Genomic DNA, 25,897 nt, shown 5'->3' with positions numbered 1-25,897 from the left:
TATGCTTAGGATTCCTGTAAATTTAGAGTGGAAGGTTAGGTAATAAAAAACGAGCTATATTGTTCTAAGAGTGTTATAATTCCTGACAATACATATAGATACCTACCAACAACATCAATAGTAAAACTTAATACAAGTTCTAAAATAACTAATGTAAAGTAATTAAAACTATTCGTTCCGAACATATTATAAAAAAAACTTACAAACAAATGTTATCAAGTTATCATCAAGAATCTATTACTTTGCGACTTTAGTTGTGTTATTGCTCTTCAAAGCTGACGAGTGTTTTAATCGCCGTATTCTTTTATAACGGCCCAATTCTCCATCGTAAGTTTTTGAAGGAGACCCAAAGGCATCATTGCTATTAAAACTTACCCCAAAGATTTCAGGTCTGCCGGTGTCACCCATTAATGACGAGCGCGAAGTATTTGTGAGTATGTTAATATCTTCGACGGGTACCAATTTAGTAATCTCCTCAGCGGCTCGTTTTTTCCGACATCCACCACTGTACATCAAATTTTCGTTGACTCCTTCCACCCCAGACAAAACACTATCAGTGTCAGACCCGATGCTCATATTGTCTGTAGCAACGTCATCGACATGACTTCCCTCTGCACTTGACCGTTTGAACACATTTTGACTCCCGTCTATGTTCAATTTTAAAGCGCTTTCTCTCGTGTCACTCGCCTTGTTAACTCTCTTGGCGTTCTTTGCAAAGCTTGCTGTTCTATCAAAAAAACCATTATCGTAAATCTCGTTCCCTTCATCATTATCCTCGTCTTCATTTTCGGGAACATACGCTACTTTAGACTCTGGCATAATAGCAGCTGCTCGCTTTTTCACTGCATGTATATTTTTTGTTCTCTTGACCCTTCTTAAAGGCATCATATTCAAGTCACCAGTGTAACCAGTGTTTTCATAGTTATTATTATTATCGGAAAATGATTCCTCTAAAGACTTCATAGGTTCTGCCATGTTTCCGTTGTTTTCTTGCATTAAATCTCGTTTTTGCGGATAACGATAATCGTAATTTAGTTGCACGGCATCGTCCATTAATTGTGACAAATCTTCATCTTGAGAACTAGCATAAAGTTCGTCTTGTGAACCAACGACAGAAGACTGCTGCGGTTCATTTATATGTAAGCTGTTAACAGGAGACTCCTCGTTATTGAATTCGTTAACATTTACTTCTCTTTTATTCTCACTTTTAACTGTTACGGATTCCGTACTGCTTGTAATAACTGCTCCGTTTTCAGATTTTTCTGAGACCCCTTCTTGGTTGGACCTTTTGTTTATCACGTTTTCACCAACGCTGGTGCTAGATTCTTCTATGGCTGGGGTCACTCCAGTTTGGTCATTGTTTGCATTAGTTATTCCACTGGCCAGATTAAAATTTACAAGTGGGCCTGAAATTTTATTAGAATCCGATTGGACTCCATCCATGAAATTATTTTCTTCTGCGGCTTCCGCTTTTTTAGTTATTTCTCGTTTGTTTAAGCTGCTCGCTTGATTGTTTCCATCGCTAATAATTTGCTCTAATATTGTTCTCTTATCTTCTGAAAGAGTATTCATTAGGTTATCCACTTCTTTTTTGTTAAGTTTTTTCACATATCTCTGGATAATGGCTTGCTCAGCTTCATTTTCGAAGTCTTCTAAATCTTTCTTTTGTTTCATATCTTGAGTATTGCCGTTGTCAATAGTTTCATCAGGATCATTTGTATCACGTCGATCACGATTAGCATCTTCTGCATTGATTTCCTCATATGGATCATCTTCAGATTCTTTGTTTTCGGTTGGTGATTTTTTGTAATAGTGATTATAATAGTTAGATTGTCCAAGATGTTCAGCAGGGTCATCGTTACGTTTGTTTTTATCATTGTTACTACTGTATTCTTGATTAGAGTCGCTTTCGTACAAATTATCATTGCTTTCTTCCTGCTCAGCATTATCTATTCTTTTAAATAGTGGAACATTACGAATGACACCGTTTTCTTTTTGGTTTACCATCGTTTGAATAAATTGATTCTTACGGTTGTTAAGTTCGTTTTGCCGGTCATATCTCCTCTTAATCACTGGTTGATCCTGTTCCTTTTCGGAAGCATCTTCATCCGGCCCTTCGATTCTGTTTGCCGATTTGAACTCTGAAAACTGCTCGATACATTAGAATATACATTGATATGTAACTTCTTGGGAGGCACTAAATATATTTACGTGGTAGAATATACCGCAGATAAAATAATAAATAAAATCGAATTATTATTACGTTATCATTTGTGGTCTCCTTGGTGGTCCGCTCTTCTGGACTCTTTTCCGCGACATGATGCTTGAAAAAAAAATTCCTGTTGGGATGCGGCTCCATTACTACGTCCTCCTCTTTAATGTTAGCCTAAGAGTAAATCGATTATTTTTAAAGTATACTTAAGGAGCCCACTGATTAACAGTCCACCGGACGGCATCGGCCTGTCAGTTAGAACAACGTTTTGACAGTTCCGAAGAACTTACAGACCGTCCGGCGGACTGTTAATCAGTGGGCCCCTTTAGAGCACGTTTAAGAAAAAGATAGTTTATTAATCAAGTAGGCATAATACAATGCGTCAAATAAAGCTACACCGGCTCGTAACTCTACACTAGAGATGCAACGGATAGTTGTTTGGCCGGATACCGGATATTCGGCCTGACCATCGGCCGATTATTCGGTATCCGGCCGCCGAATAATCGGCCAGCGGAGCTATACCTACATTTCGATTTTTCAGGTGCGCATTCTGCAGGTTTGACCTGTTTCCTAGTAAACGTTCGCGCGGACTCATTTCTAGATTCGAAATGAGTGCGCGTGCAAGTCAGTGGAATGATTAAATTGTTTTAAAATAATAAACAAGTACGATTATGACCGTGTCTGTTTCTTAAATCCAATTAGCTTGTTTGTTACTGTACACCGTGGTATGGGGACCTTGCACTTTGAGACTATGCGCTGAAACTTGGCACAGTTGACTGTTAGCTGGTCTTGAGCAGATACAGACTGGTAGACATGGAGAACCACGTCTCATTTAGTGGGGGGGGAGGGGGAGAAGTTCGACGCCGCCGCGCTTCACTTGGAGCAACATTTCTCTAAAACTATATCTATTAGGACATGTGATATATCATTTTCGAATAAATTAAGGATGAGAAATCTAGTTTTGGAACTAGAACAATGCACTTTCTAACAAAAAAAAAGCGTAAAGTAGAAAAGACTAAAAAACGTATTTGTAATTTTTTTATAATTACCAATTTTTTTTAAAAGTGTAGCAGGAATCTGAAAACAATAAATACAGTTGTAAAGCTACACTTATTACGTTTAACAAAATATATAGTTTATTATACAAAACTTTTGATAAATGGGAGATAAAAAATTATATTAAGCGTGGGTCAGAGTGATCTCAATACAAAATACTATGAATGTCGGAAAGTTACTTATAATTTGTTCTACAATCGTTTATTTTTTTTAGTTTTTCATAAATAACTCGTAAACGGTAGCCCACAGCAAAAAATAATCTTTTACGTAAATAATCTGTTTCAGATTTCTTATAAAGTGCTATTTTTCGCTAAGATCAATATTAAAAAAAAAATATTGAAGGGAGAAAATAAATACATAGGTCCCCTTTTTTAGTCATTCGTAAATAACGCCAATAGCAAAAAATATATTTATACATGAATAATTAGCATAAAATTTCCTACTAAAAAGGTTATTCAAACTTTTTGGCTAGGATCAATATTTAAAAAGGGGACCTTAGAATTTATCTTCTCTCTTTAATATCGTTTTTAATATTGATCCTAGCCAAAAAGTTTTAATAACCTTTTATATAGGAAATTTTATGCTAATTATTCATCAACTAAAAATTTTTTTGCTATTAGCCATCGTTTACGAGTTATTTACGAATGACTAAAAAAGGGGACCTATGTATTTATTTTCTCCCTTCAATATTTTTTTTAATATTGATTGTGGCGAAAAACAGTAGCACTCATTTTATAAGAAATCTGAAACAGATTATTTACGTAAAAGGTTATTTTTTGCTGTGGGCTACCGTTTACGAGTTATTTACGAAAAACTTAAAAAAATAAACGATTGTAGAACAAATTATAAGTAACTTTCCCACATTCATAGTATTTTGTATTGAGATCACTCTGACCCACGCTGATTATTATTTTTTATCTCCCATTTATCGACAGTTTTGTATAATAAACTATATATTTTCTTAAACGTAATAAGTGTAGCTTTACAACTGTATTTATTGTTTTCAGATTCCTGCTACACTTAAAAAAAAAATTGGTAATTATGAAAAAATCACAAATACGTTTTTTAGTCTTTTCTACTTTACGCTTTTTTTTTGTTAGAAAGTGCATTGTTTTAGTTCCAAAACTAGATTTCTCATCCTTAATTTATCCGACAATGATATATCACATGTCCTAATAGGGATAGTTTTAGAGAAATGTTGCTCCAAGTGAAGCGCGGCGGGCGTCGAACTTCCCCCCTCCCCCCCACTAAATGAGACGTGGCACTCGACGGCTCCCGGTCTGTATCTGCTCAAGACCAGCTAACAATTAACTGTGCCAAGTTTCAGCGCATAGTCTCAAAGTGCAAGGTGTCGTGCAGTAACAAACAAGCTAAATTTGTTTACTCCGAAATGAAGCAATGTTACTATCCGGTATCCGGCCGGATAGTAGGTCACTAACCGGTATAAGTAATGGCCGGATAGGCCGGATACCGGATAGTAACCGGATATCATCTCTACTCTACACCTCTGCCTTGAGAAGATTTAAATCCCCCCTCAATTGGAGGAGGGTATCCCATAAAAATACTGTGTGGGTCTAATTTAGCTTGCAAGAGTTGGCCCTGAACCTCATTTCATTTATAGTAGAAGAGCCGGCCGCAAATTTTCTAACCGACTTGATACCACGAAGAAAAGCACAATGGTTTCCCATAAAAATGATGCTAAGTCCGAATTCGATAGTCTGCCACGGCAGAACTTGCCGAAAGTACGAAAAAGAAGGCCACTTCCGGTGCCACAAAAGGGGGTTGATTTAACCCATCTGATACCGAAATAATAATTATGGCAGCAGTTAGAAATTTACATGTAGACACATAAAAGCGAAGTCTGCCAGTATTTTTTTTGCCGGAAGTGCTTGGCTCTCAAATGTGGCCACCGGGACCCCTAATTTAACCCATCTGATACCACCATGAAACCAATTCCAGTCGGTAGGTATGAACCCTCATGACAGGAATATATAAGTCTGCCAGGGCTTTTCCTGCCGAAACACCTTGGCAGACGAGATTATGTGAGCAAGGTAACCATCGGTTACCGTACACTAACCCATCTGATACCACCATGAAACCAATTCCAGTCGGTAGGTATGAACCCCCATTTTAGGAATATATAAGTCTGCCAAGGTTTTTCCTGCCGAAACACCTTGGCAGACGAGATTATAAGCAAGATGATCATAGGTTACCGTACACTAACCCATCTGATACCACGATGAAACCAATTCCAGTCGGTAGGTATGGACCATCATTTCAGGAATATATAAGTCTGCCAGGGCTTTTCCTGCCGAAACACCTTGGCAGACGAGATTATATAAGCAAGGTGTACGTCAGTTACCCTACATCAACCCATCTGATACCACCATGAAACCAATTCCAGTCGGTAGGTATGAATCCCCATTTCAGGAATGTATAAGTCTGCCAAGGCTTTTCCTGCCGAAACACCTTGGCAGACGAGATTATATAAGCAAGATGGCCATCGGTTACCGTACTCTAACCCATCTGATACCACGATGAAATCAAGTCCAGTCGGTGGGTATGAACCCTCATTTCAGGAATATATAAGCCTGCCAGGGCTTTTCCTGCCGAAACACCTTGGCAGACGAGATTATGTTAGCAAGGTGTACATCAGTTACCTTACATTTACCCATCTGATACCTTGTTTGACAAGTCCAGTCTGCCAAGTCAAGTCTGCCAACGCCTTGGCAGACTTATATATTCCTGAAATGCGAGTTCATACCTATCGACTGGAATTGGTTTCATGTAACTGATGTACATCTTGCTAACATAATCTCGTCTGCCAAGGTGTTTCGGCAGGAAAAGCCCTGGCAGACTTATATATTCCTGAAATGAGGGTTCATACCTACCGACTGGACTTGATTTCATCGTGGTATCAGATGGGTTAGTGTACGGTAACCGATGGTCATCTTGCTTATAATCTCGTCTGCTAAGGTGTTTCGGCAAGAAAAGCCTTGGCAGACTTATATATTCCTGAAATGGGGGTTCATATCTACCGACTGGAATTGGTTTCATGGTGATATCAGATGGGTTGATGTAGGGTAACTGATGTACACCTTGCTAACATAATCTCGTCTACCAAGGTGTTTCGGCAGGAAAAGCCCTGGCAGACTTATATATTCCTGAAATGAGGGTGCATACCTACCGACTGGAATTGGTTTCATGGTGGTATCAGATGGGTTAGTGTACGGTAACCGATGATCATCTTGCTTATAATCTTGTCTGCCAAGGTGTTTCGGCAGGAAAAACCTTGGCAGACTTATATATTCGTAAAATGGGGGTTCATACCTACCGACTGGAATTCTGCCGTCCTAGTCTAAAAGGCAGTTTTTCGACAAAAGCTAGTTTCGAGATAATCGCAAAAAACCAACCCAAACATCTTTCTTGAATTTCTACGAAACGGTAAAACTTTTTCCATTTTTTCTTTTTGTATGTGGTAGGTATATATATGTACTTATTTTAGGTATTTATAGTATGTTTTGAAACAGCTCAGTTTTTTTTTATTTTATAAAAAACACTTTAAATTAGTATTAAGCTTAAAAATTAGTAGGTCGTACTAGTCAAGAAGGCGGTAAACATGCGTTATGCGGCGTTCTAACTTAGTTCCGAAGTAGAAACTAGGTAAAAATGCCGTATATGTCACATGCTGCCTTTTTGCTTAGTACCAATGAATAATTCGCACTTGAGATCCTAAGTTAAAAGACCCTATAGCAGCTATTCGGCCTTTTTGTTTAGTATACTAGGAAAAATTATGAATTTGACCAGATTTTCGACTAGCGTGCTAGTGTAAAAAAACGTATACCAACAAAAACACAGAATATACGGTTTTATAGATTAGTATTTATGGAAGAAATGGGAATAAAAAACAGTCACGTAGTTTAAATGTTTATTTATATACGAACAAAAAACGCCATACTAGTAGGCTATTATTAAAAAAACGAGATCCAGCAATTACTTTTTGGATTATAATCTCAGTTACCATACAAAATTAACATATAAATTGGGTTATTCCCACTAGTTACGATCAAGTTGTTACCAGTGGTAACTAATGGGAGTAGTTACCACTACAATCTTGTTAGGGTTCAATAAAGCCTCTATATTTATAGTATTCTACTTATACTGTTTTTATTACTATTGAACTGTAACAAAATGTTGGTGGTAACTACTAGGAAAAAAATCCAACCTTTTACCAGTGGTAACAACTTGATGGTAATTAGTGGGAAAAACCCGATCTATGTGTTAATTTTGTATGGTAATTAAGATTATAATCCAAAAAGTAATCGCTGGATCTTGTTTTTTTAATAATAGCCTGGTAGTATAGTGTTTTGTGTTCATATAATAAACAAACATTTAAACTGTACTGTAAAAAATGTTGGTGGTAACTACTAGGAAAAAATCCCACCTTTTACCAGTGGTAACTACTGGAAAAAGAAGTTCCCAGTAGTTACCACAAAACTGAGTTAGTGGTAGCTACTGGGAAGAAAAGTGGGATATAAATTCCCAGTAGTTACCACTGGTAACAACTTGGCGGTAGATACCTAACTAGTGGGAATAGCCCCATAATATGTAACAAATTTTTAGTGTACGGCCTTTCTGATTTTATTTGTATAATAGACTAGATTTACTCGACTCTACTAATGACATTACATATACTTCTAATGAGCATGAGCAACGAAACTTAACAGAGTCCGCAGTAAGCTCAGCCGAATTTTTACTTCCCATAAAAACGGAGATTCGTACTCATTTTAAAACAACGTGTTGGATTGTACTAAATTGCACATACAATGACATGAGGTATATCTATACCAATGCCTAATTAGTTTATATTCCAACAAAACTAATGAAATAGAGGAAACATAAGTTTTGTATGAAAAACTTATTTTCGCTGTATTTTTTTCTATGGTATCTGAAACTACACATTAATTACAGGCATAGATATACCTTATCCTTTACTGAGTACAAAGTTTTAGAGCAATCTAGCTAATCGTTTTAAAATGAGAGCGTAACTACAGTTGTATGGAGAACCCAGCTTGCTGCTGACTTAAATCTTAGCAAACATTTATCTTTGTAGGTGATCAGTTTTTGCATACACGTAACTCAAAAAATACATAGTGTTTTACCGAATTCGTGGCATCTCTAATAGTTATTTTAGTTTTTTATCAATAGGCATGGAATTTCATCGCACGGTAATACGTTAGCGAACTATGTAGTCTACATTAGCAATAAAATTAATACGAGTGTATTAATTCCTGCACATACTCTGTCATTTATTTAATTCTAAAACGCCTTTTAGCGGTTGTTATTAAAAATTAGATTCACAATAAAATTATTTTTCTATTAGATTACAAACTCATAGCTTTGACTATTTTAACATACAACTATTATCTAATACACAAACATACCAACCTATTTTAAGATACATAGTGTTTTTTTATAAAACGTAATAGATAGTACTGTAATATATAAATACTTGATAATTAAAACGTAATATAATTTGCAGTAATTAATTTACGATATTTCTTATCGAAATCTATTGGTGCGATATGAACTAGATAAAACCTACTTATATATATATATATATATATATATATATATATATATATATATATATATATATATATATATATATATGTATGTATGTATATTATATTATCTTTAATTCTCAGTTGGTTTTCGGATGGACCCAGGTTCCATACAAAGATGCCCATGGTCCTTTGTCCTGGTTATCTAAATACTTAGGCGGAAAATGTTATACTGCCCGTAAGAATTCTCATTAAATTTCCCTTTAAAACATTTTTCAATAAGATTTAAACTCTTCATAATGTCAAATACCTACTTGGCTTATAAGGAATTAAACCCGATACGATTAGCTGTAATATCAATTAGATTTTATGTAAATAAAAGCAGTCAAACCGTCCAATGAATAAATAAAACTTAAACAACGTTTGCTGTAGAAAAGTACGTATGAACAATTTTACCATCACAAACTACGCTAGAAAGACGTATTTGCTATCGAGCGGAAGTATTTGCGAGGCATTTTTAAAGTATATACCTTGATAAAAATGATAATACTCGAAGGTACTAATTGTAAACATTACATATTATTGATAACATATGATGGTAATGCAATAATAAAGTATTTTTTTAACCTTGGCGTTCGGTCAATATTTCGCGCGCAAAAAGCCCCCTCCGCTCTCATTCCGGCAGCCACAAGCCTGCGCTTGCGGCTGACGGCTTTTACTTAGCGTAAAGGTGTCTTTCGGCGCGCGGGGAGCATGACGAAGGTTGGAGCATATACTGCGTTATAGACTAGTTAGACGCACTTTCAACCATTTTAAAAGTTTGTTTGCGTTTAATACGATGTCCATACAAAATAAGAAGAACGTATAATAGTTATACGTTTCTAAAGACTATTATGGTGACGTAAAAAAGTTAAGTGATACTAGGCTAAAATGGCGTATGAGACATTTAAACAAAAAAAAATACTATACGATTTTTTAGACTAGTATCAGATCTAAAATTTTGCTAAAGATCCTAATCTTAAAGTGCGTATAGCGTCTTTTACGTATTTTTAGCCTAGTTTTTGGCTTATACGTTATTTTAGGCTAGATATGGTGGATAAGATTTTACGCAAACCAGAGCGTAAAAAAACGTATAGCTGCATATACGTTGTTTTAGCCTGGCTTTGTCAAATAGTCGCTTTTTAGACTAGGAACGAACGAGAATTAGTGCAAATACGGTCTTTTTACGATATTTTTCTCGAAAACTAAGCCACTTATCGGAAAACGGGCCAAAGTGGTCGATGCGTCTCGATCTCTACATTACGAATATCACAAAAAGTCCATTTTGGCAAAATGTCGAAAAACTGCCTTTTAGCTTAGGGCGGCAGAATTGGTTTCATGGTGGTATCAGATGGGTTAGTGTACGGTAACCGATGGTTACCTTGCTCACATAATCTCGTCTGCCAAGGTGTTTCCGCAGGAAAAGCCTTGGCAGACTTATACACCGTGAAATTTTAGAAGTGGTTGTTTTCCCGCAACGAAATGATTCTGCTATCGATATACAGTCGATGTGTAATCTTTTTTTTAAATAATGTTAAGAAATACCAGATTTATAAATGTGTCGATCGAAACTCGAAAGTGACCTAACACCAGTAGTAGCACTGCAGTAGTACCTACCTAATTCTTTTGAGTGAATGAAACAAAATAACCTAAAAAGTAGTTCCATTTATTTTTCCTTCACACGTTTTACGTGCAGTTAGTTTGCAGATCCTTAAAAATAAACATAACAAGTTAAGATCAAGCTTTTAATGATCAAAAACTTAAACAAACACTTAAACTTCCCGATACCGCAATAATTGTTCGAACTGCAATCCGCCACGTTCAATACACAATCACCTCTGCCCTGTGCATGTGCTGGCGTTTGAAACTGCCCGTGGTTAAGCAGCCGCTGTGTTGCGGCGACAATTGTTAGTCCGTGTGGAACTTGGGGGTTTAAAATCCCCCGAAGACACAGCGACTGTAAATGGTCCGGTTCCGCGTAAAGTCGCCGGGCGGCGTGGGAGTCGTAGTTAGCCCTAGCGTAATTAGACCAGCGGTGGAACAAAAATGGATTTTGATAACATTAAAGTTTTTTCTTTTTTGATATGTTATTGTAAGCATGTTAAATAACATTCATGTAAAAAGTTAGAAAGTTTTAGGTGGAGCGTTCGGCCATATTTAAATTTTTAATTTTTGCTAAATAACTATGTAAATATAAAATTAAAGTTACAAAAAACTTTAACATATTCAATAACACTTTAATTTATTCACACTATTCGGTTTTTAGAAATCTGGAACAGCTGCTTTCTGGTGAACGTAAAAACAGGAATTATTATGAAAATACAGAATTAGAGTAGCTGATATTGCAAAATTACGATATTATCTATCAACTTAGTATACATGTAAAAAGTTAGAAATGTAGACAATGTGCTTGTCTAGATATTGATTTCTCGTTAAGCAGTATAGCCAATATTGAATTAAAGTTTGTAGAGTTAATATTACACGGTCATAATAAAGATCTTACTTCTCACACAAAAGATTAGAAATATAAAATCACGGCGACACTAAATACTGATACGTAAGTATGCATTCCGAGCTTATATTAAGTTACATTTCAAACGCGCGGCGTTTGCGCGCGCCGCGCTGTGCGCCGTGGCAGGAGGCAGCGATCGACGGTCGCGGGCTAGCGGTTAGCGCGGTGCCCTTAAAAATACGCAAAGCGTTTATAAAATTATTATCAATGGTAAATAGTTATTTTACACAGTACACTAATGGAAACTTACCTTCCCTTATTTATTTCTATATGTACTAGGGATTGCCCGCGGTTTCGTTTACGTAGAATTCGTTATCGTGTTAAGTACAGAAATAATAGATACATTTGAAAATTATTTTAGGTGCATTGTCATACAGATAACTACCCTTGTTAAAGTATTCTTCAAATTCAATACACAGGTGTCATTTCAATATAATTTTGCGTAATTTGGCGCTTTTAGGTTATAAATGACTAGCGACATATATTTTTTAAGAGCGATCATCTCCGATAATATTTACTTTATCATAAAATCAATTTCAAACTGACGTTATTCAATATTTATCATTTTAAAGTCAATATTACCAACCAACTGATCCAATTTACCTACGGTAACAACTCAAAATTTGCATCAAATTAAATGCCACTTTTCTTATCCGTTACGAACAATCAAGAGGGCCTTTACGAGCTGATGTGGTGAAAATTTTATTTAACCTTCGTCCCTTGAAACCTTCACTACGCTCAAGGTTCAACTTTACGAACCACTAACTACGCTCGTGGTTCAATTTTAGAATGTTTGAATTTGTGAATGCCTCGAACAGCCAAACTGTGGAATGAACTGTCCGATACGACCTTCAAACCTTCAAAGACCCCCATCTTAAAGGTCGGCAACGCGCTTGCAACCCTTCTGGTGTTGCGGGTGTCCATGGGCGGCGGTAATCGCTAACCACCAGATGATCCGTCTGCTCGTTTGCCTCCTATTTAATAAAAAAAAACGTTTCGCTTGTTTGGGTATCAATATTAGCACGAGCGGTTAATCAACAACTTTTCCCCTTGTAAAACAAATAAATAAGGTAGATGAGGTGCAGGCATATGAGGCCCGGCGGGTAACAAGGCCCAGCATTCAAAAATAGCAGTTGCTCCCTATTATTCCCAATTATTCTGAATTTGTACTTGTTGCTAAGAAGGCCCACTGTCAGTGCAGGTAAAAAGGTCTAGTCCCGGGCCTTATTGAACGTATGAGATGAAATATTAGATTAAAATATTTTAAGATAATTTTCAATATTTTTAATCTCTTATTAATAAGGTCGATTTGAAGAAACTTCTATGAAATTATGACTTATAAATAACACTTGCACTGCGTGGGCTGTCAAAATTGCTGCAGACTTTTCTTGGTCTAACTCTAATAATTTTTCACTTGCTTTATTGACCTAAAGACGTTTTAAAGAATCAAAAAGTCTAATAACATTGAGGCACTTATACTTTTTAAAGGCAGTAACTAATTACAAGTGACTTTTTTTTGTTAATACATAGGTAGGTATTTACGATCATCATCATATATTTAAGAGTATGACTCTTGTCGGTGGAGCAAATTCCATGTTTGGCGGTCCTCCGCCTTCTCTTTGACAGCCCGATACGACACGACTTTGATCTTTTCCTTTATTTGATCCATGTACGCTCTCCTTGGTCTTCCCCTCTTCCTGTTTGCTTCAACTTTCCCTTCTATGATATTTTTGATAAATTCGTCGTGTCGTATCAGGTGCCCAAGCATCCTTCCTCTTCTATTGTCTATAGTTCTTAACAAACTCCTCCTCTCTCCTACTACATAGGCCACACTGAATGTTTTGCACTACTGGCCACTGGTAAACATTTAAATTATGAATTGTATATTTAAAAAAAATACAGGCTTTTGATTATGGAATGTGACAAATGTTGGCGACAAATCGATCGTCTTTTGTTTTTAATGGCTTGTCAAAGTAAGTCAGTGCGTTGAACGTGGCTTTAACGCGAAAATATTTTTAGAGCTATGATTTTGTTATGATTTTAAAAGTTCGCTTACTCCGCAAGAGTGTAGTGCTTGCCTTCAAAATGCTTTTGGGATTGAAGCACCACATCTGAGCATCGTGAGGCGTTGGTATGGTGAATTTAGTAGAGACAGTATTATTCTAGATAATGATTTTCGTGAAGGTCGACCGTCCACGGCGATCATTCAAGGAAACGTGGCTACTGTGAGACGACTCATTGAAGAAAACCCACGAATCACCTATGACGAAATTTGAGGACAATTAGGGATAGGTATGAGACAAATACAAAAGATTTTACAAGAATATTTAAAAGTCGGGAAGCCTTGTTGTCTTTGGATTCCTCACGAATTAACTTCAGTCCAAAAACAGGTACTTTTTGACTGGTGCCGAGAAATGCTGCGTAAGTACAAGCAAGAAAGTTCAAATGCTGTATATAACATCGTTAGAGGAGATGAAATCTGGATTTACTGCTACGATCCGGAAAAAAGGCATTAGTCCAGTCAATGGGTCTTTCGAAGGTGACAGGAGGCCCATAGAAGTTCAACAAGCCAAAAGCGTTGCCAAACATTTTGATCGTCTGTTTTTTTTAAACGCGACTTTTTTGTACCGTACTTTTAAATAATAAAAGAACGTTAAATACTGAGTAGTACACTACCATTTGTGTGCCCGCAGTCATTGAAAAAGACCGCGAGAGACGACCGAGAAGCCGCATCCTCCTGCGTCATAATAATGCGTCCACCGATACCGCAATAAAGGCAAAAACATTTTTTAATTACGAAAACGTGGAAAATGTCTCTTATACGGATTATAATCCAGACATTGCACCCTGTGACTTCTATCTATTTCCCAAAATTAAGGATTTAATTTGGGGTTTGACATTTAAGACCCCGGACAAGGCAGTTACTACGTTTCATCACCACGTCGAAAACATGCAGTCAAGTGATTGGGCCTCATGCTTCCAAAAATGGTCTGAGCGAGTGAATATGTGCATAGAATGTAAAGGGAAACATTTTGAGAAGCAATAAATGTATTATTATGGTTATAAATGATTTTATTCAAAAGTTACGCAAAACTTTCAGTGCGGCCCTCGTATGCGTAAAACCTCTTCGTTAGTTTTCTTTTCTTTTACGATAGAATTGCGAAAAATAGATATTTTGCAGCGAGTGACGAATTTTAAAACACGGTCAAAGGGAGTGTTTTAACGTGCTTATTATAGCACCGGTCGTAATGTAGCACCAGATGTACTGTAAAAATTATGTTAAAAGATAATACTTACTGTTACGAATAAATATTTTTACTGTAAAAAAATATCCCACCAAACACATTTTCATGTAAATTTTGTTGCTAAGACGAAACCATAAGACTCGCACTGTCAAAAAGTTGTCAGATCTCTTGTCGAGCCAAGCTTCAAACTCTACAAGCCCTAACTTCACTAACTCTACACCTTAGTCAAAATATGTGGCTTGGCTGTTTCGCTACCGCCACATGGGCATAAGGTGAAAAATTTATTAAATTCATTATTTTTAGGGTTCCGTACCTCAAAAGGAAAAATACTGAACCCTTATAGGATCACTCGTGTGTCTGGCTGTCCGTCTGTCACAGCCTATTTGCTCCGCAACTACTGCACCAATAAGTTGAAATTTGGTATACACATGTAAGTCTCTAGCCCAAGGACATACACGTAAAGTAAATAATAGAAATTAAAATAAAGGGGTCACTTTTGAGATGAATGATAAATAGAATAAAAAAAAACTATATCTTGTTATAATTAATATAAGAGAATTAGAATATCTATACATATAATAAAGCTGTAGACGGTCGAAAGTCTGTACATGGAAGATATTTGAAAAAAAGTTGGCTGGGGATACTTAGAATCGATAACAGAACACGTTCCAACAGTTTTTAGAATTTTTGTCTGTTTATCTGTTTATCTGTTTATCTGTTTGTCTGTTTATTTGAACGCGCATCACGTGAAAACGGCTGAACGGATTTTGATGAAAACTTTACTAATCTTTCGGGAAAATCTTCGGCCAGGTTATAGGCTATAAAAATTCAACTCATATAAGGGGGGGTAGCCACAATACTCGCTTGATTTAAGTTTGCCCCTGAATCTTATGGCGCTACTTAGGAAGGAGGGGCAAACTTTTTTGCGCCTGGTTGGGTCTAAAAGTAAAAAAAACCGGGCAAGTGCGAGTCGGACTCGCGCACGAAGGGTTCTGTACCATAATGCAAAAACAGGCAAAAATAAAACGGTCACCCATCCAAGTACTTGACTCCGCCCCACGTTGCTTAACTACGGTCTAAAATCACGTTTGTTGTAAGGGAGTCCCACTTAAATCTTTATTTTATTCAGTTTTTAGTATTTGTTGTTATAGCGGCAACAGAAATAGATCATCATTGAAAATTTCAACTGTCTAGCTATCACGGTTCGTGAGATACAGCCTGGTGACAGACGGACGGACGGACAGCAGAGTCTTAGTAATAGTTGGTAATAGGGTCCCGTTTTACCCTTTGGGTACGGAACCCTAAAAATGTACAACTGTGTATCAAATGGCGTTTTTATATCGAAAAATTTTCGGGCTCGCTTCGCTCGCGTTTTCAATAACATTCTGCGGTATGATAAAGATTATATTCGGGTGGCAACTGCAGCAGCATTACTCTGTTGCAACGTTACTGCTGCAGCACTGTCAATTTTCGTGATAAAATGATGTGACTGATTTCCATACTAAAAGTAAAAAAGTACAACTGTCTATCAAATTGCGTTTTTATATCCAAAAATTTTCGCGCTCGCTTCGCTCGCGTTTTCAAAATCATTCTATGATATGATAAAGATGATATTCGGGTGGCAACTGCAGCAGCATTACTCTGTTGCAACGTTACTGCTGCAGCACTGTCAATTTTCGTGATAAAATGATGTGACTGATTTCCATACTAAAAGTAAAAAAGTACAACCGTCTATCAAATTGCGTTTTTATATCGAAAAATTTTCGCGCTCGCTTCGCTCGCGTTTTCAAAACCATTCTATGATATGATAAAGGTGATATTCGGTTGGCAACTGCAGCAGCATTACTCTGTTGCAACGTTACTGCTGCGGCACTGTCAATTTTCGTCATAAAATGGTGTGACTGATTTCCATACTAAAAGTAAGAGAGTGAGGGTACGTATGAACATTTCCAACGTAGGCATTCGATTTGACCTTACGCGGACGCCCTTAAAGTAATGGAAAAATCTTGCTTTCGGGCTTGCGGTCAGCCGATTTTTTCGACATAGGTTACCGATTTTATAGCGAATTTTGCTCTCGTGCACGGCAGATTTGTCGGCCAAGGCGAGTTGCTACTTAGCCGCGATCCTGAGACCTAACTATCAAAGTGATAACTCTTTGGCAGTTAGGTCTCAGGGGCCCCGTGAAAGCCGAAAACTAAAAGCATCCTATCAAGTAGCGCTTTCGAGTGAAGCCAAAGAGCGAGCAGTAGAAGAGTCGTGATTACATGCATAGATTCGATTTCAAGACACTCTTTTGCAGTTCGGCGTGAGGTCTTATGCAAGGCATTCTCCCTTACGGCAAAAATTATCTTCTGCCTTAATTACACTTGGGCGTGGATCCAAATCCAAGCTTTCCTCTTTCGCAGCTGGGCCTTCTGCCTTGCTCACATTTCGCCAATACAATTAACTTGGTCAATTCCAAGCTCTGCTTTCTTGCATCTTTTCTGTATGAAAACAACCTCGCTGAGACCCTTAAATATCAAGCCCTATGCGAAACTAGGCTGATAGAAAACTGTCACATCCCTTCTCTGTATGAAATCCTGGATTCGCGCCTGGTTGGGACTAAAAGTAAAAATGTACAACTGTCTATCAAATTGCGTTTTTTATATCGAAAATAGAACTCTGTTGCAACGTTACTGCTGCAGTACTGTCAATTTTTGTGGTAAAATGATGTGTCTGATTTCTATACTAAAAGTAAAAATGTATGTCTATCATATTGCGTTTTTATATCGAAAATTTTTCGCGATCGCTTCGGTCGCGTTTTCAATAACATTCTAAGATGTGATAAAGGTGATATTCGGGTGGCAACTGCAGCAGTATTACTGTGTTGTAACGTAACTGTTGCAACACTGTCAATTTTTGTGCAAAAAGATGTGACTGATTTCCATACTAAAAATAAAAACGACCAACTGTCTATTAAATTTCGTTTTTATATCGAAAAATTTTCGCGCTCGCTTCGCTCGCGTTTTCAATAACATTCTAAGATATGATAAAGGTGATATTCAGGTGGCGACTGCAGCAGCATTACTCTGTTGCAACGTTATTGCTGCAGGACTCTCAATTTTTGTGATAAAATGATGTGACTGATTTCCATATCCAGCTGTAATGCGGCAATGAACGTCAGTCACTCAATTGACCAAAAAAAAATCAATATAATCTTGACGACCCTAGGGAGAGGGGGCACCATGGTCTAGAAATGCTTAGGGCATCAAAATAATATCTTAATCCGGCACTGGTCGTTTGCGGAATCAAACGATTTGGGACTCGCATTTTATACGCATTACCATGCCTTCCCTAAAATCGAATGATTCGCGAAAGTCTCGCAACGCATTGAGGTTACAAAGGGCACGTGGCTTTCCTCAGGAGTCTAAAGAAGACCACGGTGAGTGGCGCTTTCGCCAGGCAAGCCGATTCGCTTTTGCTCGCGCGCGTATACCTTACTGTATCGTCCGATATACACCTACTACTCTGTCGTTTAAATCACGTGTAAAATTTGAATAAGGGCGAGAAAAGCTAATGATTTTGGAGTGTAGTTTTATTTAGTGGTACTTAATTGTAAAATATTTTATCTGGACTACAGTCCTCTAGCATATCCATCTGTCAACTTTACTTCAAGTTCCGCCTCCAGGGGAGAGGAAGAGAAATAGAACAGACCGAATTCCACGCGGGTGGAGCCGCGGGCACAGCTAGTGAATTAATATAAGAGAATTTTGTTAGAATTTTAATTAGTATAAGATAGATATGTATATTGTCATGTTATTTTCTCGAACTCCCCATCGGCATACAAACCTCCTCAAGGTTTTGCCCACGATGGGTCTTGTAATAATAATGTACTTTATTTAGCTTATTGTTCAATAAAAAAAAAAAAAAAAAAAATATATATATATATATATATATATATATATATCAAACGAAGGGGCTCATTGTAAGAATCTCAGATATATTTTTTCATAATTTTAAAATAAATAGTTTAGAAGTTATTTAAGAAAATACGCAAAAAATGACCATTCCCCCTCCCCCCTTATCTCCGAAACTACTGGGTCTAAAATTATGAAAAAAATACACATATTAGCTCTCTTCCTATAGATGACAGGAAAACCTATTAGAAATGTGCAGTCAAGCGTGAGTCGGACTTAAGTACCTAGTTTTCCGATACCTACGGGTTTTTTAAAGACTACTCACTTTTCTCTTAAAAAAATATATTGTTAAAAATTGTGTAATGTACAGAACCCTTGGAACGCGAGTGCGACTCGCATTTGGGCGGTTTTTGTATTATACTTACATACAATAGTTCTTGTAGAAACGAAACGGCCAAGCCACACACTTTTGGTGTAGAGCTAGTAAAGTTAGAGGGCTTGTAGAGTTAGAAGCTTGGCAAGAGATCTGATAACTTTTTGACAGTGCGAGCCTTATGGTTTCGTTTGGGCAACATTGTACATCAAAATGTTTTTGATGGGATTTCACTTCTTTTTGTAAGTTGTTTATGACAATCTTCCATCCCCTAATTTAAAGGGTTGGGGGTGATTTACTATTAAAAATCCTGAAATAAGTATCTGAGGGCATCTGTTACACAATGTACTTCTTACTGATTCCCCATATAACCCTTCACCCCGTAAGGGTAAACTTTGGGGTTGAAATCTGCCTTCACCCCGTAAGGGTAAACTTTGAGGTTGAAATCTATTCTATATCCTTCCCCATGACAATACCTATCTACATACCAAATTTCAACTAAATCGGTTCAGCGATTATTGATTTCCCATACAAAATTAAACCCCATCTTCATCCCCTTAGGGATAATTTTTTTTTGAATTTATTTGTTGTTTGTGTACTAAAACTATCTTACATACCAAATTTCAGCTTCTTAGAGGACTTCAGGAAATACCCGGTATTGATGATAATCAAGTGAGTGAGTCAGTGACGAAATCGAAGTTTTTAGATATGAATAAAATCTAAAGTATAAGAGCTATGCAATTGATATGCTTAATAAGTCCGAGAACTTTGTTTATCTGGTATAATCCAACCCCAAGTTATGAGGGTTCCAAAAAACGACGAAGCGCTTCGAGAAAAGGTAGATAGTGCCCTTGCGCTTTTCTCGTCTTGGCGGGGGCACTGCCGTGCCCCCAGATGTTAAAAGATGAGACTACTGTAACTAATAAAGATTTATGTTTAGTTACCTACTATTTTCGCGTAAACTAGACAATTTTTATATCTTTAGTTATTAAGACCCAAAATAATTATTTTCACTTATTATAAATAAATCCTCCTGTTATGAAGTATCAAATATTGTTATTTGTATATGTATAAGTCTTAAGTGAAAAACAATAAAATCTGTTATTACCTACTGTCTAAATGATTATTTTTTGCGGGATTAAGTAATACACTGGTAGTGTTCAATAAGGCCCATAATAGGACTTTTATAAAAGGTATATTTTCCAAGAGTATCGTAATATTTTTATAACTATTTTGGTATAATGAAGAAACTTAAATAAATGAGAAACCTATTTGAGTGAGTTTTTCATACTTCATATCCTGTTTATTAAAAAAAAACCATTTTAATTTAAGGTGGGCTGTATATAGGCATATACGGCCCACACGGAATATACAATAAGGTAAGTGAGGCCACTTACCTTATTGTATATTCAGGATGTATACCGTGTAATATTGATCAGTTGGTTTATAATATACATATTATGATATTGACGTTGAATAGGACAGGACATGACAATAGGAACCAGAAATAGGTATAGTTGGTCAAAGAGACAGTCCTTTGACAAACTATGTATAGTAAAAAATAGTTGTGAATATCTTGTACATTTTTATTACAATATTAGTCAAGATAATGAAATATAGCTGGTCAAGCAAATCTTGTCACTAAAAAAAGGCGCGAAATTCAAATTTTCTATGGAACGATATCCCTTCGCACCTACATTTTTCAAATTTGCCGCCTCTTTCTACTGACAAGATCTGATTGACCAGCTGTAGGTATTTTTACTTAATAAGATATTTTAATTTCACGTAATGTCCGCATCTAATTTATATATGTGCACGGTAAACAAACAAATGAATGATAAGAAAAGACAGACAGTGTTACTGAGCGGGAGGTGGGGCGAGGGGCGAGGTATAGGTAGGCTATGATAGGCTCTCGAGCGCCGCGCCGGCGACTGACGGACCAGCGCGGCGTATGTATGAATTTCGCGCCTTTTTAACTAGATTTTACTATTACAATGCAAGCTACACACAGAAATTTCTTACTTTCCATAATATGGCTGCGTATATTATTTTATAGTAATAGACTTATTTTTACAGACTCTAATTCAATATTAGATCTTATAGGACAAAAAACGTATATTAATTCTAAAGCATATATCTTATTCTTCTAGCTTTTTAGCTTGCCTATTAACTTATAAATTTAGATATGTTGTTGTGGATTTATTAAACTTTAATTCAATATCGACAAAATAATAAGCTAATTGTAGTTTGACAAAGAAGCACGTTAAAAAAATTTCTAATAATTTTACATTATAAAGCGTCATACATATTATAAACAATGGAACTTAAACATTGCACTTTAATTCAATATTAAAAAATCATTACTAAAAATATATAAATACCTAATTTATATCTAACGCTCGTTCTAACTTTTCATCATATATAGCATATATGCTTAAAAATATGTCCTATATCAGATAAGTATCACTTTTTCAACTTTAGAATTATCAAAACTTTTAGTGCAAAAATCCGGTCCCACTATTGAGCTAAATACAGCTGCACCATCGCGACGTACTCTAAATTAGAATATTCGTAATGTCGATCCATTTTACTAGAAATAGCAGTGATGACATTGACAGGATCTGTTATCACAGAAGAGGATGTAATTATTCGATTTACCAAAGTTGACACAACGTAATGGCAATCATCAAACTAATAAAAAGGTTTTATTTCAACTGTTAATCGTGAAGGAACAGTCTAAGTACATTTTAATTTCAGTTGTCAAACAGTAAAGCACTCTAGCCTGTTACACAGTTTAAAAAAGTAACATGTGCTTGTTTATTTGTTTATCTGTTTACAATATCGGGAACTGTCGTCGACTTGCAGTTTTAGTGTGTTACTATTGTTTTTCGCTTGTTCGAGTTTAGGTTATTTTTTTGTATTTTTTTTTTGGAAAACAGTTTATTTATAAGTTCGTCTATCATAATTCGAAAGTACTACCGATAGCAAATCGCCCTGCCGCGGGAAAACAACCACTAAAATTTCACGGTGTATATTCCTGACATGAGGGTTCATACCTACCGACTGGAATTGGTTTCATGGTGGTATCAGATGGGTTAAATTAGGGGTCCCGGTGGCCACCTTTGAGAGCGTCTGCCAAGCACTTCCGGCAAAAAAAATACTGACAGACTTCGCTTTTATGTGTCTACATGTAAATTTCTAACTGCTGCCATAACTATTATTTCGGTATCAGATGGGTTAAATCAACCCCCTTTTTTGGCACCGGAAGTGGCCTTCTTTTTCGTACTTTCGGCAAGTTCCGCCGTGGCAGACTATCGAATTCGGACTTAGCATCACTTTTATGGGAAACCATTGTGCATTTCATCGTGGTATCAAGTCGGTTAGAAAAGCGGCCCGCTCTTCTACTATTAATTGAAGCTGGTAAATAAGTTACTGTAGAAAAAAAATTGTGACACACTTTTATTGCTGACTTTAGGTACTCTACTTCTTCTCATATTTCCTGGTAAGTACTTCTAGAGAACTTTCTAATGAGTCTAAACTGGATGTTCCTTTGGTTTCCCTTCCGACTGCATCATCAGATCAGCTCCATGTTAGCATATTATTGCATTGTCATCGGAATTACGATAATATACCTACGTACTCCACATTTCAGCTGACTCAGATACCGGGAAGTGGTTCAAATCAGGGCTCGGAACCGGTATTTTTTAAAAACCCCGAAATAGACCAATATTTTTAATTATTTTATGCTTTTTACGTAAGACTGGATCATGTATTGAGGTAACGAATTTGTGTTATCAGATTGTTTAATTAAAAAAGAAATATAGTAACAGCACCAGTCATGGGACATTTAAGAGGAAATTTGGAGTATTTATGATATTTCCCGTATACATGTAAATGGTCTACCGCTTAGCGTGTTAAAAGATGAAAGTCCTATCCGTCTTTCATATTTTAGGCGTGTTGTATGAAAGAAACAGCAATTAGTTTCCACATATTTAACAAATTAAAACTATGCTTTTTTTCTCCAGTCATGGACACCAAAGCTCCAGTAATGGGCCCCCGGTAATGGACGTGGATCCAGTAATGGGCCCCCTATAATGGACATTGCTCTATGAGTATAAAATATTGAAATGGGGGATAAGTTACGGCAAAAAAATCAATTATTGGTATATGCTTTTATCGCTGAATGTATTTTTCTTTCCACAGCCAATTATTATTGTATTAGATCCATCGAGACAATTCTAATATACCCAAACACAATTAGTTAGGGTTTATTGCGATAAAGTTCCCATGGCCACCTCCTGTCTCCATCATCAGATTAGGTCCATGTTATCATAATATTGCATTATCATCCGATTTGCATACTTAATTACGTACTTACACAAAATTTCAACTGAACCGGAAATCGAAATGTGGCTCAAATTCAGCTACCAAGATTGGACCCACACTAACTAACAGGGCAAGTTAAATAAAAGTTTGGAAAAACGATATTAATTTATCCGAAGTCCGAGAATACCTCCTGATTGACATATTTCGTAACTACATTTTACTTCTGTATTGTTTAAACATGAAATTATGGCATGGCAAGCATCATTCTGTCATTTGTCCCATCATAGGAGGTACGCAGTTTTACAGCTCCTATAATGGGATTGGGCCAAATACCACTATTTTTTTACATCTGTGGAGTCACAACTTAGTGTGTGTATACCTTATCTCATGGTAAATTCAATTAACAAAACACATTCTAGTTTTCATCTAGTATTAATTAATTGAAATTTAATAAATTAACTCACCTCTCTTAGCGAAGTTGTTAAGAATTCGTAGTGGTATTTTTTTTCAGTGACACGACAACTTTTGGGTTGACGCCAATTTCTTAAAAAGCAACCAAATTTAATGAAACTTCAAACTGAAACAGCTCTAGGACTCTTATTTATGATAATATACAGCCAGTGTTTATAAACTACTTTTAGATACTTATTTTAGAGGATATATGTTTTTTTGTCCCATTACTGGTTCCACGTCCATTATAGGGTATACTACTATAATAAACCAAAGAACGAAAAAGAACGTAATAATACCGGTATTTTTGTATGGAGCAATTACCGGTTTCCGAGCCCTGGTTCAAATTTTAGTTACACGATTAGAAGCACTATAATTCGAGGATGTTGCGAATATTCGCACCCGCATCCGCAACCGCGGAATTTCCGCATTATGTTCAAGATCCGCATCGGCATAAATCGACGCGGATCTTAATGCGGATGCGGATGTCGAACAAGTCAGTACAGAAACGTCTTAGCGGCGGCGTAGTTTCATTATTAAGTACCTATCAGGGATATTGCGAATATTCGCGTCCGCATCCGCGGAACATCCGTATTATTTTCATCATCCGCATCTGCATCCGCATAAAATCGATGCGCGACATCCGCATGATGCGGATGTCGACCAAGTCGGTAACAGGAACGTATTAGCGGCGGCGCCGGCGGCGTAAGAGCTAGGTAATTTCGTCATCATATATAACGAAATCGTCTAGATCCCACACGATAAAACGCACCTATATTCTTGCTCAAATACTAATCGTTTCGTTTAATAAAATAAAAATTCTAAACATGTAATATTTGACGTTTTTAAGTACCAAATCTTGACATCCGCATCCGCATCCGCGGATGTGAGGCTTTAAATATCCGCATCCGCTTCCGCGGATGTCAATAAATCTGCATCCGCAACATCCCTGGTATGTACCTATATAACGAAATCAAATAGATCCAGAAATTTCGGCCAAGGGGCTGTCCATAAATTACGTCATCGATTTTTGACCCCCCCTTCTAAAATCATGCTTCGAATGACCCCGTTTCCTCCTACGTCATGCTACCATCATCTGATGTCCAGACCCCCTTCCCCTAATTTAAAATGACGTAATTCATGTATAGCCCCCAAGTTACTGTTTATTAAATATACCTACTTTTTTAACGCACCTATATATATTCTTGCTCAATTGACATCCGCATCCGTGGATGTCAAAAATCTGCATCCGCAACATCCCTGCACTATATATACAAATATACCTAGGTATATACGCACAATAAGCAGTGATGATACTGATGATAAATAAAAAAAAAATGTTATAAAAAACACTAACCCTTTCGTCGACTGCCGCACTTTCATCCTCGTGCTGCGAGTCTTCCTGCGAGTCCTCGTTGTCGTATTCGGCTTCCTCAGCATCCCTGAGAATTTGTCATATTACATACATACATATAATCACGCCTATTTCCATTAGGGGTAGGCAGCTGCCTAAGGTTGCCTCCAGAAACTCGCGAACTAAATTGACAGGTCAATATGCACAAATGATACCACAGTTTGGCCAGTGCTGTTCGTATCGATATTTTCAAAAAAGTTTGAATTAGAGAATATCGCGAGAATCCACCGCTAGCGGCGCTACTGTTGCGCGGTCAGTTAAAATGTATCTTTAAGTAATTTAAATTATTTTACAAATGTTACTTGGTATTTCGAAAATTGTGCAATTTTATAGTAATAAATACTGGATAAACATATTGTAGGTAACTAAATAAATATTTTATTATATTTATTTTATTTTATTTGTTAGGAAAACTTACAGCTAGAGTAACAAGTTGTAGGTGATAACATAGAAACAGTGATTTTGGCTCAAAATACAAATAAGGCCGACCCAGAAGGGAAAATAAGATTAGGTCAGAATTTAAATACAGTTAGACCAAAAAAGTCTGTAGCGATTTTAATAGCCCACGCAGTGTAAGTATTATTTTATACGTCAAAATTCTATGAAATTATGACGTATTAAATAACAGTTGCACTGCGTGGGCTATCAAAATCGCTGCAGACTTTTCTTGGTCTAACTTTAATTATCGACCAATCTCATCTACCGGTCACATTGTATAAAATTAAATCACCAATTTTAGATTTATGGCGACAACCGCGAGCTCTTGATATAAACAACTTGCCCCCAAACCTGCATATTAAGAGCCAACAG

At 36.7% G+C, this 25,897-nt stretch overlaps 1 protein-coding gene across 1 annotated transcript; it reads right to left on the bottom strand.

Moving 5' to 3' along the window:
* Positions 1 to 63: 63 nt before the first annotated feature.
* Positions 64 to 25,112, bottom strand: LOC134671831 (asparagine-rich protein-like). The gene is made up of 3 exons (XM_063529674.1): positions 25,031 to 25,112; positions 2,264 to 2,386; positions 64 to 2,148 (listed from the first exon to the last, which is right to left on the bottom strand). Exons 2-3 carry the CDS (start codon positions 2,357 to 2,359, stop codon positions 238 to 240), a joined length of 2,007 nt encoding a protein of 668 aa, XP_063385744.1. The 5' UTR covers positions 2,360 to 2,386; positions 25,031 to 25,112; the 3' UTR covers positions 64 to 237.
* Between the last annotated feature and the right edge of the window lie 785 nt (positions 25,113 to 25,897).

The sequence above is a fragment of the Cydia fagiglandana genome, chromosome 16 (genome assembly GCF_963556715.1).
Source record: "Cydia fagiglandana chromosome 16, ilCydFagi1.1, whole genome shotgun sequence".
NCBI lineage: Eukaryota > Metazoa > Arthropoda > Insecta > Lepidoptera > Tortricidae > Cydia > Cydia fagiglandana.
The sequence above is the reverse complement of the archived record's forward strand: the minus strand, read 5'-3'. Positions and strand labels throughout refer to the sequence as shown.